A 13,458-nucleotide genomic window follows, 5' to 3' on the forward strand; every position below is an offset into this window, starting at 1 on the left:
ACTTTAAACAGGCGCGATTTACCTCCGTAAACCACTATTCACGTAATGTTCATGAAATAGTTTTTTCTCAAATGTTTTAGTATAATGAAAACAAACGGAGCCTTTTTTTACGTAAACCTAAAATTGCGTGGAACTAAACCTCATCCCTTCCCTCTAAACCTCATCCGTTTCAAAATCCCCGCCAAATTCCAAATCCTCAAAATTCCCAACCAAACGGTTATGGTAACTTCAATCTCCCCGGATCACACACACACTCTCTCTCTCCTTCCCTCCATTTTTCTCTCTCTATATATCCACACCCCCGCACACTCACGATACATCTCTCTCTCTCTCATGGTTCCGAATAAGAAGCTGCCGCTGCAAAGCAGCACCGCGGGCAACATCCTCCCCCTGCCACCGCAACCGCCGTCGAAAACAATTGAAGAAATCTACCAGAAGAGGTCCCAGCGGGAACACATCCTGCTCCGGCCCGACACCTACATCGGGTCCATCATCAAGAACACCCAGACCCTCTGGGTGTACGAGAACGGGTCGATGGTGAGCCGGCCCGTGACCTACGTGCCGGGCCTCTACAAGATCTTCGACGAGATCCTGGTGAACGCGGCGGACAACAAGCAGCGGGACCCGTCCATGGACTCGCTCAAGGTGGAGATCGACGCCGGGGAGAACCGGATCAGCGTCTACAACAACGGCTCCGGGATCCCCGTGGCCAAGCACGGGGACGCCAAGGTCTACGTGGCGGAGATGGTGTTCGGGCAGCTTCTGACGAGTAGTAACTACGATGACCGGGCGAAGAAGACGACCGGGGGGAGGAACGGGTACGGGGCGAAGCTGACCAATATTTTCTCGACGGAGTTCGTGGTGGAGACGGCGGATGGGGAGCGGGAGAAGAAGTATAAGCAGGTTTTTTTTTTTTTAAGCCTTTGAGGTTAATCTCCGGAAAGTGGCACTCAAAGTAATTACGATGATCAAAGTGATTTTTTCATCTTCCCGGATTTCAACTTTTTAAAATACACTAAAAATTGTTCTAAGGCCCATTCCGCTAAGAGAAAATGCCATGTCTCGTAAAACGAAAAGTAAGTATTTAAAAAATGAAAATCTCAGCGAAACGGGCTTAGGAGAGCTTCGATATATTCTTTCCGGTAAAAGTATGGACAATGAAATGAGTCTAATGTTCGTTTTGGGGTCTCAAAAACTCATAGCACGATTTTTAATAATTTTTTTCTATCACTCTTTACTTGTTACTTAAAGTAAGAGTGTTGCTATAGGTAGATACAGTCATGTACATACATTAGGTACATACGCATTTTAAATCCGTATCAAGTCTTACAAAAAAGATCCGAACCGTTCATTTTGTTCAAAATAGTTTGTTTATGATTTCTGTGAAAAATTAATAACTCAACCTGATATCGGTAAAAATGTTTACTGAACATCCATTTTTGCTACAGAATTCAGGCCTGAATTCTAAAGCAAAGTTGGATATATCGTAAACGCCTTTACCGATATCGGATTGAGTTGATTTTTTACGAGGATTGTAAATAAACTATTTTGAACAAAATGAGCGGTTTGGATCATTTTTATAGGACCCGAGATAGGTCTAAAGTGCGTATGTACGTGATGTATGTACATAAATGTATGTACCCAGAGACTTTCCTTTTAAAAAATCACTCTCAAAACTCAAACCATACAGGGTACTTGTTCGGTATGAGCTATGGAGTGATTCTAGAGCTTTTATGTTGCTATATGGCGGGGTCTACAAAATGTCATTTGTACGCACTTACATGCATAAAGAGAGACTGTTCCCGCGGTTAGGATTTTCAGTTTTTTGTGTCAAGCCTAACTTCTAGAATCCATTTTATTGTTATGTGTGATAAAAAGGTGTTTTCAAACAACATGAACAAGAAAACCAATCCCAGCATAACCAAGTGCAGCAAAGGAGAGAATTGGACCAGAGTTTCATTCAAGCCTGATCTGGCCAAGTTTCAGATGGAATCCCTAGAGGATGATGCGGTGGCACTGATGAGCAAGAGGGTGGTTGATGTTGCGGGGTGCCTAGGTGAGTCAGTCAAGGTTGAGCTGAATGGGCAGCAGGTTCCTGTCAACTCATTCCTTGATTATGTCAATCTCTACCTTCAATTTGATGCCGATCCCAAGACAGATTCCATACCCAGGTTCATCCTTCTACTTCTTTTTTTTTTTTTCATTTCTCTTTTAATCATTTGTCTAGTTGAATCTGGGTAAATTACACCATTTGTCTACTGGTGAGAAGTTGTTGACCATGATGCTGATGATTTGGAGCAATTGTAGTTAGTTTCCACCGTTCTCTCTGTTGGTGTCTTATAAGCATTGCCTATTGCATTTTGGTCACATTATGGATTTGGTAGATATCCTAATTCTTACATGATTAGCAAGGCATGCTTTTCCTGCAATGATGCTTCTTGCTACCTTTCATCTTTGTGGTTGTATCTGTCTTCGGGTTTAATGAACACTCCCTTCTAGCTGAGCAAAAAACCATAAAAATTATATCATTTGTCAATGTAGTTTTAGAGAGATCTCGCTTTGGTCTTGAATTTAAACACTGCACTGCACTGCACTTTCATTTCCGTTGCATTGTCTTAGCTAAGAGGCATGAATACAGATACTGGACACAGGCACAAGGACATATCCTTTTCAAAACTTCAGACACGGGGAACAAATCGTTATTAAAACCTTAGGCCATGGGGGACACATTGAACATAAACTTACTAGCATAAAAAAATGATTATTCCTATTGTATTAGGCATAAAAAGAACAATAATATTTACATTATGAAGAGTTAACATCAAAATGACTACTAAATATTCAAAACCTACTCGTCGATGGCAATTTTCACCATGTCCCAACTTTTTAAGATTGAATTCTGGTCTCCTAACGTGTTCCGGCATATCCTCAACGTAGGGTAGCGTGTCTCTTACCTATTCCCAACGTCTCTTAATGTATCCCTAGCGTGTGTCGGACAAGAACACACGAGGCCGGTAGCTGTGTCCATACTTCTTACCGCATTAGTAGAAAGACAACACGTGTATCAATTTTGAGTGTTTTTTGGAGTTTACACAACTCCTCCAGCACAAGAAAAAAAATTGGTAAATCACTACACCAGTAGTCTTTATATTTTTAGCAAAGATAGAGTCGCCGTAACCCTAGTCTCACTAGAGTTTGAATTGCTCTGTCCTACAGTAGGGCGAATGAATTGCATTAGTGTAATTTGGCTAGCTGAAGACCGAGTAGCAGTGCTATATTTTGGCCTTTCTGGTGTGCCTTTTCTATGATCTAGACATCTAACGAAAGATGCCGGAGGGACTATATTGAAATGTAACAAAAAATGCAAGGTCCAACTTGATTAAGTTGAAACTTAAAAGACCAAAATGAAATTTCACATAATGGTGCCTTTGACTCCAATCTTCATGAGCTCACTCTCTGAATCTATTTTTTTTTGTGTGTTAGGTTTGTGGAAAAAGTTAATGATAGGTGGGAAATCTGCATTTGTGTGCGAGAAGGTCGCTTTGATCAGGTAATCATAGTTTCATGTGGTATAACTGTTTGAATCAGTTTTCTTAATCAGTTTTCTGTTGTAGTTTCAGCTAAAAAAGAGAGGTTGTTTTCTCAATCAACTTTCTATTTTTAGCGTACCCTTTCTGATTTTTATTTCCTTTCAAACCTTTTGGATGCTTTCAGACTAGAGTCAACTAAACGTTTATGGGAAAAAAATTGATTGATGATTGAAAAAGGTCACTACATAATAAGAAGAGTCAATTAAAGAAGGTGCTTCTACATAGCCGCAGCTCATGACTTTCTTTCTCTGGGAAGTTGTGCCAACTTTTTATGGTTTCTGCTCATGAGCCCAAAACAACTTTAAAAGCTGAAAATTTTGTGTTTTGTTAGCAGCTTTATTTGTTATTGTTATCACTTCTGTTCTTGAATAATTACTTTTTACCATAAGTTCAGTTGCCAACAAACACCACTTGTCAATAGAAGTTTGAAAGCCCTAACCTTATGCATCAAATGGATGTTTTCATCAGGTCAGCTTCGTGAATGGAATTGCGACAGTGAAAGGTGGGACTCATGTGAATTGTGTAACTGAGCAGATTGAAAATTATGTGGTAGAAAAAGTACATCAGATGAAGAAAGATGTTGACAATATCCAATCCCATGCTGTGAAAAACCATCTATGGATCTTTGTTAAGGCTCTCATTGACAACCCTTCGTTTAGTTCTCAAACAAAGATGACATTAACAACCAAAGAAGAAAATTTTGGATCCAGCTGCATACTCTCGGATGAGTTCTTAAATAAAGGTAAGGGGCTCTTATCACCATATGATTATGTTTGTTAATCCAGATTTCTCTGAGTTTTGGCTTCTACATCAACGGTGAAGTTGGAGAAATCCCAAGTTGTGTGATGAAGGTGAAGGTGGTTCGATTTTCTTGCCCGAGAAACAAAGGGACAGCATAGGGCCATAGGCAAGTTACTAGTGAGTGACACTGAGTGTGTGTAGTTGCTTTCTTGAGTTGGCACACATAAATTTATTTGTTTTCTTACCCTTTTCCTTGTTTTCGGTTTTTTTTTCGCCTTTTGTGTTTTCGAAAACAAAACCATGAAAAGGTCTACATCACATATCCTTTTCATACAGCTTTTATTTTTCAGCCCCCAAAAAATGAGCAATGCTCCGCACACAACTTTGAAACACAACTCCGGCCACAACTATATCCAAAACCGTTAAGAGGTATATGGTTCCACATGCATTGAAAGGTTAAGGACACAGTTGTGTTTTGTGTAAGTAGACTTTTTCAAGAAAAATTGCATACCTAGTTTAGTCTCTATTGATAGGGGTATGGGAGGGGTATATTGAGTACAGATAAAACCACAAACAAGATACGGGTTGAGAAGGGGGAGTATTCTGAGGAGTGACTTATAGCTTCCATTGTCGATATAGGTTGAAGTGGAAGTTTACTTACATAAAAACAAAAGCGAAAAACTGAAAACGATACCTAAAACCAGATGGACAGATAGGAATTCTCTAACTTCACAGTTGAAGTTTGAATCCCAAATTCAGCAAATCCAAATTCTTATGTTTTCTGGTTCCTCACAATTGTCATTTCCTGAAAGCAGTATCTGAGGCAGGAATAGTGGAGAGTCTCCTCTCATGGGCAGATTATAAATTGAAAAGAGAACAAAAGAAAGCTGATGCAGCCAAGAGGAAAAGGATTACTGGCATCCCTAAGCTTGAGGATGCTAATGATGCCGGAGGGGAGAACTCCAACAAGTGTACTCTGATTTTGACAGAAGGAGATTCAGCTAAAGCCCTTGCAGTAAGTAGATATATAACTTAACGGAAAAGTTAGAAACACAAGACCAAAAAAAAAAGGCATACAGAAAAGTACACAGAAAATGAAGTTGAAATGATCCTTAATGCAAATGTAATGTGGTGTAAGCCTCAATAGAACGAATTCAGCCACACATTCTGTTTTCCTTTTGTAATTTTGTTACCACCTCAGAAAATCGGGTCTTTGACCTTCTTTCTCACTAGCTAATCTCCCAAGGTTTGAATGAAATTGTGTTTTTTGCAGATGGCTGGGATTTCAGAGGTGGGTAGAAATCATTATGGAGTGTTCCCATTGAGAGGTAAACTGCTAAATGTGAGGGAAGCTAACAACTGGCAGGTCGATTCCAATGAAGAGATCCAGAGCATCCAGAGGATCCTTGGACTGGAGAAAGGGAAACAGTATGATTGTGTTGAGTCCCTGAGATATGGGCATTTGATGATTATGACTGATCAGGTTCAGTTCCCTATCTCAAAATTTAGATTGCCTTTTAGTTTTTCCGTAAAAGGGACACAAAATGAACTTTGTTAATCGAGCTTGACTCGTTTCTGGCTCATTTAAAGCTCATACAATCCTCCAACACATGTTGAAGCTCTTTCATGTTTTGAGCTTGACTGAAACTCAACTCTATAACTTTGTTTGAAAAAAGGCAAGCTACTCAAGGCTCAAGCTCATCTTGTGTGGCCCGACTGAAGGTCGATTGCATCGGTACAAGGGCTGTAAAGTGAATCGAGTTACTCAAACTAAACTCTAGTCCAGTCTGTTTAAAGCCCGTTGGAGCTCTGCTTGTTAAGAAAATAAGCCACTATTAACCGTTTTCTTAATTTTCCAATCTTGAACTATGTGAAAGAAATAAAAAAAACAATATACTCGAGCTCATCTTGGGATTGTTTCAATCGAATTGGTTTCTAATCAATCTTGAACACATAATGAGCTCGATAAATACTTATGTTAACCTTGAAAAATCTGCTACTCGTTTGTAGTAGTCCTACTCGGTACTTGGCTTGTAACATGTATGTTTTCCTTTTCTTGCAGGATCATGATGGGTCTCACATCAAGGGACTCTTGATTAATTTTATTCACACACTCTGGCCATCGCTTCTTAGAATTCCATCATTCCTTCTTGAGTTCATTACGCCTATTGTGAAGGTTTGTTAAGATAGTCTTTGGTTTGCTGGTATGTTTTATGAAAGAATCAAATGGTCATTTTGTTGGCCTCCAATGGAATGACAATCACCTAAACTGGTGATTGGTAATTTCATTTGCAATGAGCATTCTATCAATTTTCAGCACATCCGGATTCAGATGTCTAAATGGGCTTTCCAAGGGAATGACCATTCCATTTCAGGTTCAGTCCAGTGAACCGAACACTGCCTTAAGAATATCTGCTATTGGGTTTTGTAGAATGATGTTTTCTTCCATAAAGTAAAACTAATTCTAACTTATCATTGTTTGTTGCACAGGCAACTCAAAGAAGTGGAGTGGTTCTGTCCTTCTACTCAATGCCAGAATATGAGTCATGGAAAGAAAGCTTGCAGGGAAATACCAGTGGCTGGTCAATCAAATATTACAAGGTTTGCGTCTCATTTATCTTAATGGAGCAGCCTGGTAGATTGATCTTAAGGCCATGTTTGGATCATGGATATCCTATAGAGAAAGGAAAATTGCAGGGAAACCAGATAGAGAAATTTAGCTTCTTCAAGTCATTATCTTCTTATGTTTTCTGGTCCTGCGATACAGGGTCTGGGAACAAGTACATCCAAGGAAGGGAAGGAGTATTTCCAAGGAATAGAAAGTCACAGGAAAGATTTCGCGTGGTTAGATGATAAAGATGGGGCTGCGATTGAGCTTGCATTCAGCAAGAACAAGATAGAAGCAAGGAAGAATTGGCTCCGAAAATTCGAGGTTCGAAATTCCGAGATCCTTATCTATCTGTAACCATTTTCCTTTGCTAGATTTCACCGATGGATATTCAAATTTTCAAGTTACATTTCCAGCCGGGTACTTACCTTGATCAGAAGGAGAAGCATATCAGGTACCGAGACTTTGTGAACAAGGAGCTCATTCTGTTTTCCATGGCAGATCTTCAAAGATCAATACCTTCAGTTGTTGATGGATTGAAACCGGGTCAGAGGAAAATTTTGTTTTGCTCTTTTAAAAGAAATTTTTTCAAGGAGGCAAAGGTTGCTCAGTTTTCTGGGTATGTGTCGGAGCATTCAGCTTATCACCATGGGGAGCAGAGTCTTGCCAGCACCATAGTTGGAATGGCACAGGATTATGTAGGCAGCAACAACATCAACTTACTCCAACCAAATGGACAATTTGGCACAAGGCACCAGGTGAGTTTAGTTGGAAATCGAAGAAAGGAAGAGAACAGAAAGGGAAATTGTTCATTTGTTTGGCTACTAGTATGGCAGGAAAAGGAGAGTAAAAAAAGTTTGAAGGGAAAATAAAACATAGGAGGAGCTGATTGGGATTGTTTGAGCAATCCAACCTAAGCGTTGACCTCTTGCCAATTGATTCATTTTCAAAACTAAACAAAGAAAAATAAATATTTTCCCCGTGATTTCCCTCTTACTTACCTTTCCCTTCCTTTCTCTTTCCCTCCCGCAAAATTGTTATGGCTGTTTCAGTTTATGTGTGTTTATTGCAGGGTGGAAAAGATCATGCAAGTGCAAGGTACATTTACACTTGTCTTTCTCCATTCACAAGGGTCTTGTTCCCCAAGAATGATGATCTCCTTCTCAACTATTTGAATGACGATGGGCAATCAATTGAACCCACTTGGTAAGCTTTCAAAAGAACAGAAAAACTATATATATTTTCGTACACAAATGTCAAAGAATATCGGAAACTGTGTTAATGGTGCTAAAATCAATATTTTCTTTTAATCTCGTACACTTTTCGCATAAAAAAAAATTTCATATACTTTCCTCACGTTCGTAGATTTCTTTACTTTGATGGTTGGTACAAAATTTCTTTTCCCTTGATAGCGATTTTTTCTTCTCGGTTACTCATGTTAACCATTGGAAACTGTGATTTTATCTTGATTGGAATGCAGTTCTAATATGATTCTTTGCTCTGAATCGTGAAATGCTGGTTTCTGAACAGAATCAGCACCTGCTGTTCGGTGATTCCTCACAAATAAGATTTTTTCGGTTCGTGATTTAGGTACATGCCCATAATTCCTATGGTTTTGGTCAACGGCGCTGAAGGAATTGGAACCGGATGGAGCACTTATATCCCGAATTATAACCCGAGAAACATAATCAGTAATGTGAGGAAAATGTTGGATGGTAAACCGATGGAGCCCATGGATCCATGGTACAGAGGTTTCAGAGGCACCATAGAGAAAACAACACAAAAGGGAAGTGGAGCAAGCTACACAGTTACTGGGATTATTGAGGAAGTCAACAAGACAATTGTGAGGATCACTGAACTACCTGTCCGGAAGTCGACTGAGGAATACAAGCAGTTCTTGGACTCAATAATGAAGACGAGTAGCAAAAAGAATGAGCTATTTATTAAGGTAAATTTTGGTCCCTAAATGATGGCAAACTGCACTTCTCTTTTAGTCCCACATGGTAATGGTTTTGTATTTGGCATCAGATCCATCTGCTCCATACAAAACCTCCGGAAAAATATTGAACTAGTTCAGTGAAATGCAGGAAGCTAGTCAAGTAGCCATAGATGAAAATTGTGGAACAATGAAAAAAAGAAACTCTACATGATGTGAAGTTTTTGCTTCTGCTTTACCCATCTCCAATCAAGACAAATCCTTGTTCTTGACTGCAGGACTTCAAGGAGTACAATGATGACACAAATGTAGATTTCGAAATTTCCCTGTCCGAAAAGACCTTGAGTGCAGCCAAAGAAGAAGGTTTGGCGAAGAAGTTTAAGCTTACCACAACAATCAGCACAAGCAACATGCACCTTTTTGACCCAAAAGGCGTGCTCAAGAAATATGAAACCCCCGAAGAGAGTAATGTTTTGATTCTCACTTTAGTGATATTGAGTAGTTCGAATTGATCATCTGACCCACACTATTGTTTATTTGTGTTTTTTTCCTTATCATCTACAGTTCTTGAGGAATTCTTCCATTTGAGGCTTGAATTCTACGGGAAAAGAAAGGTGATATTGTTACGCTGAAACAAGCAGAAACACTAGAACTTTTTTAGGCCTTCTTTAGCTGATGTTCTTAGAATCAGTTTTGGTTGACACCTTTTTCAAAAATGTGTATGGTTTTCAGAACTTAATTAAGAAATATTTTAGAAAAGAACCCAATTTCAAGAATAGATGTTTCCAATTTCTGGAAAAAAAATTCCACCAAAAGTTAAATACTCCATAAGATACTAAAACGATGAGTGCTTTTTGCTTTTAAAAACCGTTTTTGATAAGTGGCACAGGCGATTATGAAAGCAACAAACAAGCAGGGCCTTTGTTGTTTAATCTCGTTTTTGTTTAATTCGTATGTTTCTTTTATCCTTTATTCTTTTCAGGAAGTTCTGTTGAATGTTCTTCAATCTGAGTTGTTGAAACTGGAGAACAAGGTTAGGTTCATCGAAGGTGTTGTGGATGGAGATATTATCGTGACTAACAGGAAGAGAGCTGATTTGTTCTTCGAGCTGAAACAAAAGGGTTTTGCTCAGTTCCAAACGAAGATCATTGAATTGGGTGTTTCTGGAGGAACTGAGGGAAATGGAGAGAACGGTTATGATTATCTTGTGTCCATACCAATTGGGACATTGATACTGGAAAAGGTCAGGGAGCTACGGGCCGAAAGGGACAAGATTAATGGTGAAGTTGATGACTTGAAAAAGGCCACTCCAATGTCCTTGTGGACAAAGGACTTAGATGCTCTTGAGAAGGAACTTGATGTATGAATTTGAGGCTTCAATGTAGGGTGGATTGCACTTGCTACGTACCCTTGCGCTTCACACCGGAACCTACTTAGTCTCTCTCCCTTCAATACGACGGTCAAAACCCTGCACTTGTCGTCAAGTTGCAATGTCAACCCTCTACCAGTGGCCACACTCGATTCTAGTGGAAATAAGAAATGTAGCTACCTTACAACCTAACTCAGTACACCTTTGATCATAAAAGTGTTTCCCCTTATGTAGTCCCTTGGGTTTTCATCCAATGAACCAATCAAGCTATGTAACAGTCAATCGGTTAACTTCCGCTATTGTTCTAGACAGTTGTTTTGGGAGGGTTGAAATTGTAGGTTTTTAACTGCCACAATTGGAAGTGAGAAACCAAAGTAAGATTTGCGGTGGAAGCATAAGGGTGCAAAGTGCAATATACCATGGTTTTTATTATCTTATTAATCACAATACGTAGGCTTCTTTACTTGTAAGTTGCGTAATGTTCAGGGTAACTATGAAGCTAAGGTAGAGGTTATGAATGGAAGCAGTGCTAAAGTTTCAAGAGAAGCTCCGAAGAAGCCACGACGGAGTTATGCAAAGAAAGCCAATAATGTGGAGACTACTCCGAAACCAGTTATAGAATCAGTTACGCCTGCTGCGGAAATAGGCAAGTATTTTAATCATTCACGTTTTTCAAGTTATATTATTGATTCAAGATTACCTAGTTGATAATGCTCATGTAACGAGTCATTGGCAATGTTAACATCTCGGTAATGTTCATATTATTCAAGCCTCATGGACATTACCTGGTCATTAACACATTTTTGGATGTTTTATGTGGAGGCCGGAGGGTCACGTTAATGACTAGGTAATGTTCATAACATTTGAGCCTCGGGAACATTACCTAAACGTTAACTCATTTGTTGATGTTTTATACAACAGCCATGTTAGAGTCTTATGGTAATGTTTCCGAGGCTTTGAAACTCATTTGTTGTTTTTATCTAACGAGTCATGTAAACTACTAGGTAATGTTCCGGCTGTTGGAACATTAGCAGCTGGAACATTACCTAGTTGTAAACTCATTTGCTGATCTTTTAATATTACGAACCACGTTAGCCACTGTAGGTAATGTTCCCGAAGCTTTGAAACCTAAAGGGGGCGCAAAAGCAAGAAAAATTCCCTCTGAGAAGGTATGCCGCCGCCTTCTTTTTCTTTTGGAAAGATTCTAAAAATTGGCTAAGAAAGCATGTTTCCCTTTCTTGCTTGAACAATAATTTCGGTTGAAAATGATGCTGATTTTCTCTTTCATCTTCTTCACGATTAAAGCCTCCTCTAGTTGACACTGGTAATGATGTTGGAGTTCTCGAGCTTAAAGAACAACTAGCAGCACATAACTCCGCTCCAGTACATTCAACAGGTATTCTTAAACATCCGGGTACAAAACTAACTCTGTGTGTGTGCACTTTTTGGTAAGCATGACATTATTTTATGATAGGATCCACGTTATTTCAACCAATAGGAAGGAGGGTAATGTTCACCCTGTTTTTAGGAGGATGAACAAAACTCAACTCCTGTAACAGAGACGAATAGTGGGTTCTTCAAGTTTGCTTTCAAACCTTAATGATCAGCTAGCTTTAATAATATGTTCAGGCTTTGTTTGTTTATCAATTTGAGTTGTTCTCAAAGAAGCGTTAATTGAGCCAAGCTCGAGTAGCTTAATTTTTTCTCTTAACAATGTAAACTTATCGTGCTGAGTGGTGCCTACACAAGAGTTGAGCTCAAGTAGCTTGGTTCCTTTAACAGCTTATGTCGGCTTGTGCAAACTAATGAAGTGTTGGATTTTCTTTTCCTTGACAGCAAAAGGAGCTACCGTGACCGAAGATGTGCCCGCAGAGAGCAAGTCAAGCACTGGGACTCCTGCAGAAGCAAATGACACTGCGATACAAGTTCCAGACAGTGAAAATGGTTGTGTGATGGCACAAAGATCAACGCCAATTAGGGAAGAGAAAACAACAGAGGGAGACAACAAACATGCCGATGCACAATTCGATAGCCAGATAGTATCAGCTGTAGAATGGGCAATGAAGGGAGTGGCGGGAAACAATCCCACAACCAATGCCACGGAAATCGAAACGACTGCTGAAACAAGGAAGAGAGCAACAACGACAACAGCGAACAACCCTCCTCAGCACCCACTGCCGAGCCAGGAGGTGAAGCCAGTTGAAAGCACGGGGGTCTCGCCGGAGAAGAAAGTCAGGAAAACAAGCACTTCACCCTTCGGTAAGAAGAGCGGACCCTCCGTTGGATATGAAGAAGGGAGAGAACAAAGAGACGAAGTAGTGGCAGGGAGTGTGTGAGTGCTTCAGAGTATGGGTGGTTTTTTTTGGCTTAAAAGGTCAATTTTTACTTTCATTTTTTTTTTTTGCATTTATTAGTTTTGAGTCAAACTTTTGTGATTTATTGATTTGTCTCGACAAGAGAAATTAAAAAAATAAAAAATTATAATCAAAACTCATTTTTTGACTTATCGAAAAAGTAAAAATTAAAAAAGACTTGTCTTTTTGACCTATTTTTGCCTTTATTTAAAAAAATTATGAGTTTTTATGTTATTTTGCATTTTTCCGATTCTTCTCGTCGTGACAAATCAATAAGTCACAAAAATTTGATGCAAAAATGGCAAATACAAAATTTAAATAAAAACAAACAAAAAATTTACTTGCCTTTTTAAGCCAAAACAAGCCTATATAGGAGTTGTGAAGCTGCTATTATCATTTTCTCCTTTATTCTTTTAGTTTGTTTTTTCACTTTCCGATAAGGAGTGGAAACAAATTTATGCTGGAAAGCTGGTGAGGTGAATTTATCCTCCTGTTTTTTTTTTTTTTTTTTTGACTGGAATTTATCCTCCTGTTTAGGGCACAAATAAGATGAATTAACTTAAGAGAATAATAAGTCTTTAGCACCAAATAAGATGAATTAACTTAAATTTATCAGTGTATATTTACTTTATGATTAACTTCTTGATATAGATATATCATAGATTAATAAATAGAAAATTGGACCCAATAACCAAAATTCTTGACTCCACCACTAGATAGACGGGTTGTTTTAGTAAATTGACAAAATTCTGATTCCTTCTTTCTTAGATTACACGTTAATCCATTATAGAGAGAGAGAAAGAAGAGTGAGAATCTAGAGAGAACGAAAAAAGAAGAAATCTAGAGAGAAAGAGAAAGAA

The 13,458-nt window shown here is 38.9% G+C and overlaps 2 protein-coding genes across 3 annotated transcripts; both read left to right on the forward strand.

The window, feature by feature from the left end:
* The first annotated feature begins 307 nt into the window (after nucleotides 1-307).
* On the forward strand, nucleotides 308-11,186 carry LOC131312797 (DNA topoisomerase 2-like). Of its 2 annotated transcripts, XM_058340776.1 has the most exons (16): nucleotides 308-903; nucleotides 1,879-2,171; nucleotides 3,484-3,550; nucleotides 4,059-4,332; nucleotides 5,147-5,346; nucleotides 5,605-5,814; nucleotides 6,394-6,507; nucleotides 6,822-6,932; nucleotides 7,099-7,263; nucleotides 7,356-7,697; nucleotides 8,012-8,145; nucleotides 8,530-8,887; nucleotides 9,154-9,340; nucleotides 9,440-9,489; nucleotides 9,858-10,235; nucleotides 10,731-11,186. In XM_058340776.1, exons 1-16 carry the CDS (start codon nucleotides 334-336, stop codon nucleotides 10,950-10,952), a joined length of 3,675 nt encoding a protein of 1,224 aa, XP_058196759.1. In that variant the 5' UTR covers nucleotides 308-333; the 3' UTR covers nucleotides 10,953-11,186. The 2 variants fall into 2 exon arrangements, with proteins under 2 accessions (XP_058196759.1, XP_058196760.1); XM_058340777.1 differs by lacking the exons at nucleotides 9,440-9,489; nucleotides 10,731-11,186 and having other exon boundaries at nucleotides 9,858-10,023.
* On the forward strand, nucleotides 11,095-12,709 carry LOC131314056 (DNA topoisomerase 2-like). Its single transcript, XM_058342552.1, has 4 exons — nucleotides 11,095-11,169; nucleotides 11,279-11,413; nucleotides 11,550-11,640; nucleotides 12,081-12,709. The coding sequence occupies exons 1-4, from the start codon at nucleotides 11,095-11,097 to the stop codon at nucleotides 12,578-12,580; spliced, it is 801 nt and encodes a 266-aa protein (XP_058198535.1). The 3' UTR covers nucleotides 12,581-12,709.
* The last annotated feature ends 749 nt before the right edge of the window (nucleotides 12,710-13,458 follow it).

Source organism: Rhododendron vialii, chromosome 13a, assembly GCF_030253575.1.
Source record: "Rhododendron vialii isolate Sample 1 chromosome 13a, ASM3025357v1".
Lineage (NCBI taxonomy): Eukaryota > Viridiplantae > Streptophyta > Magnoliopsida > Ericales > Ericaceae > Rhododendron > Rhododendron vialii.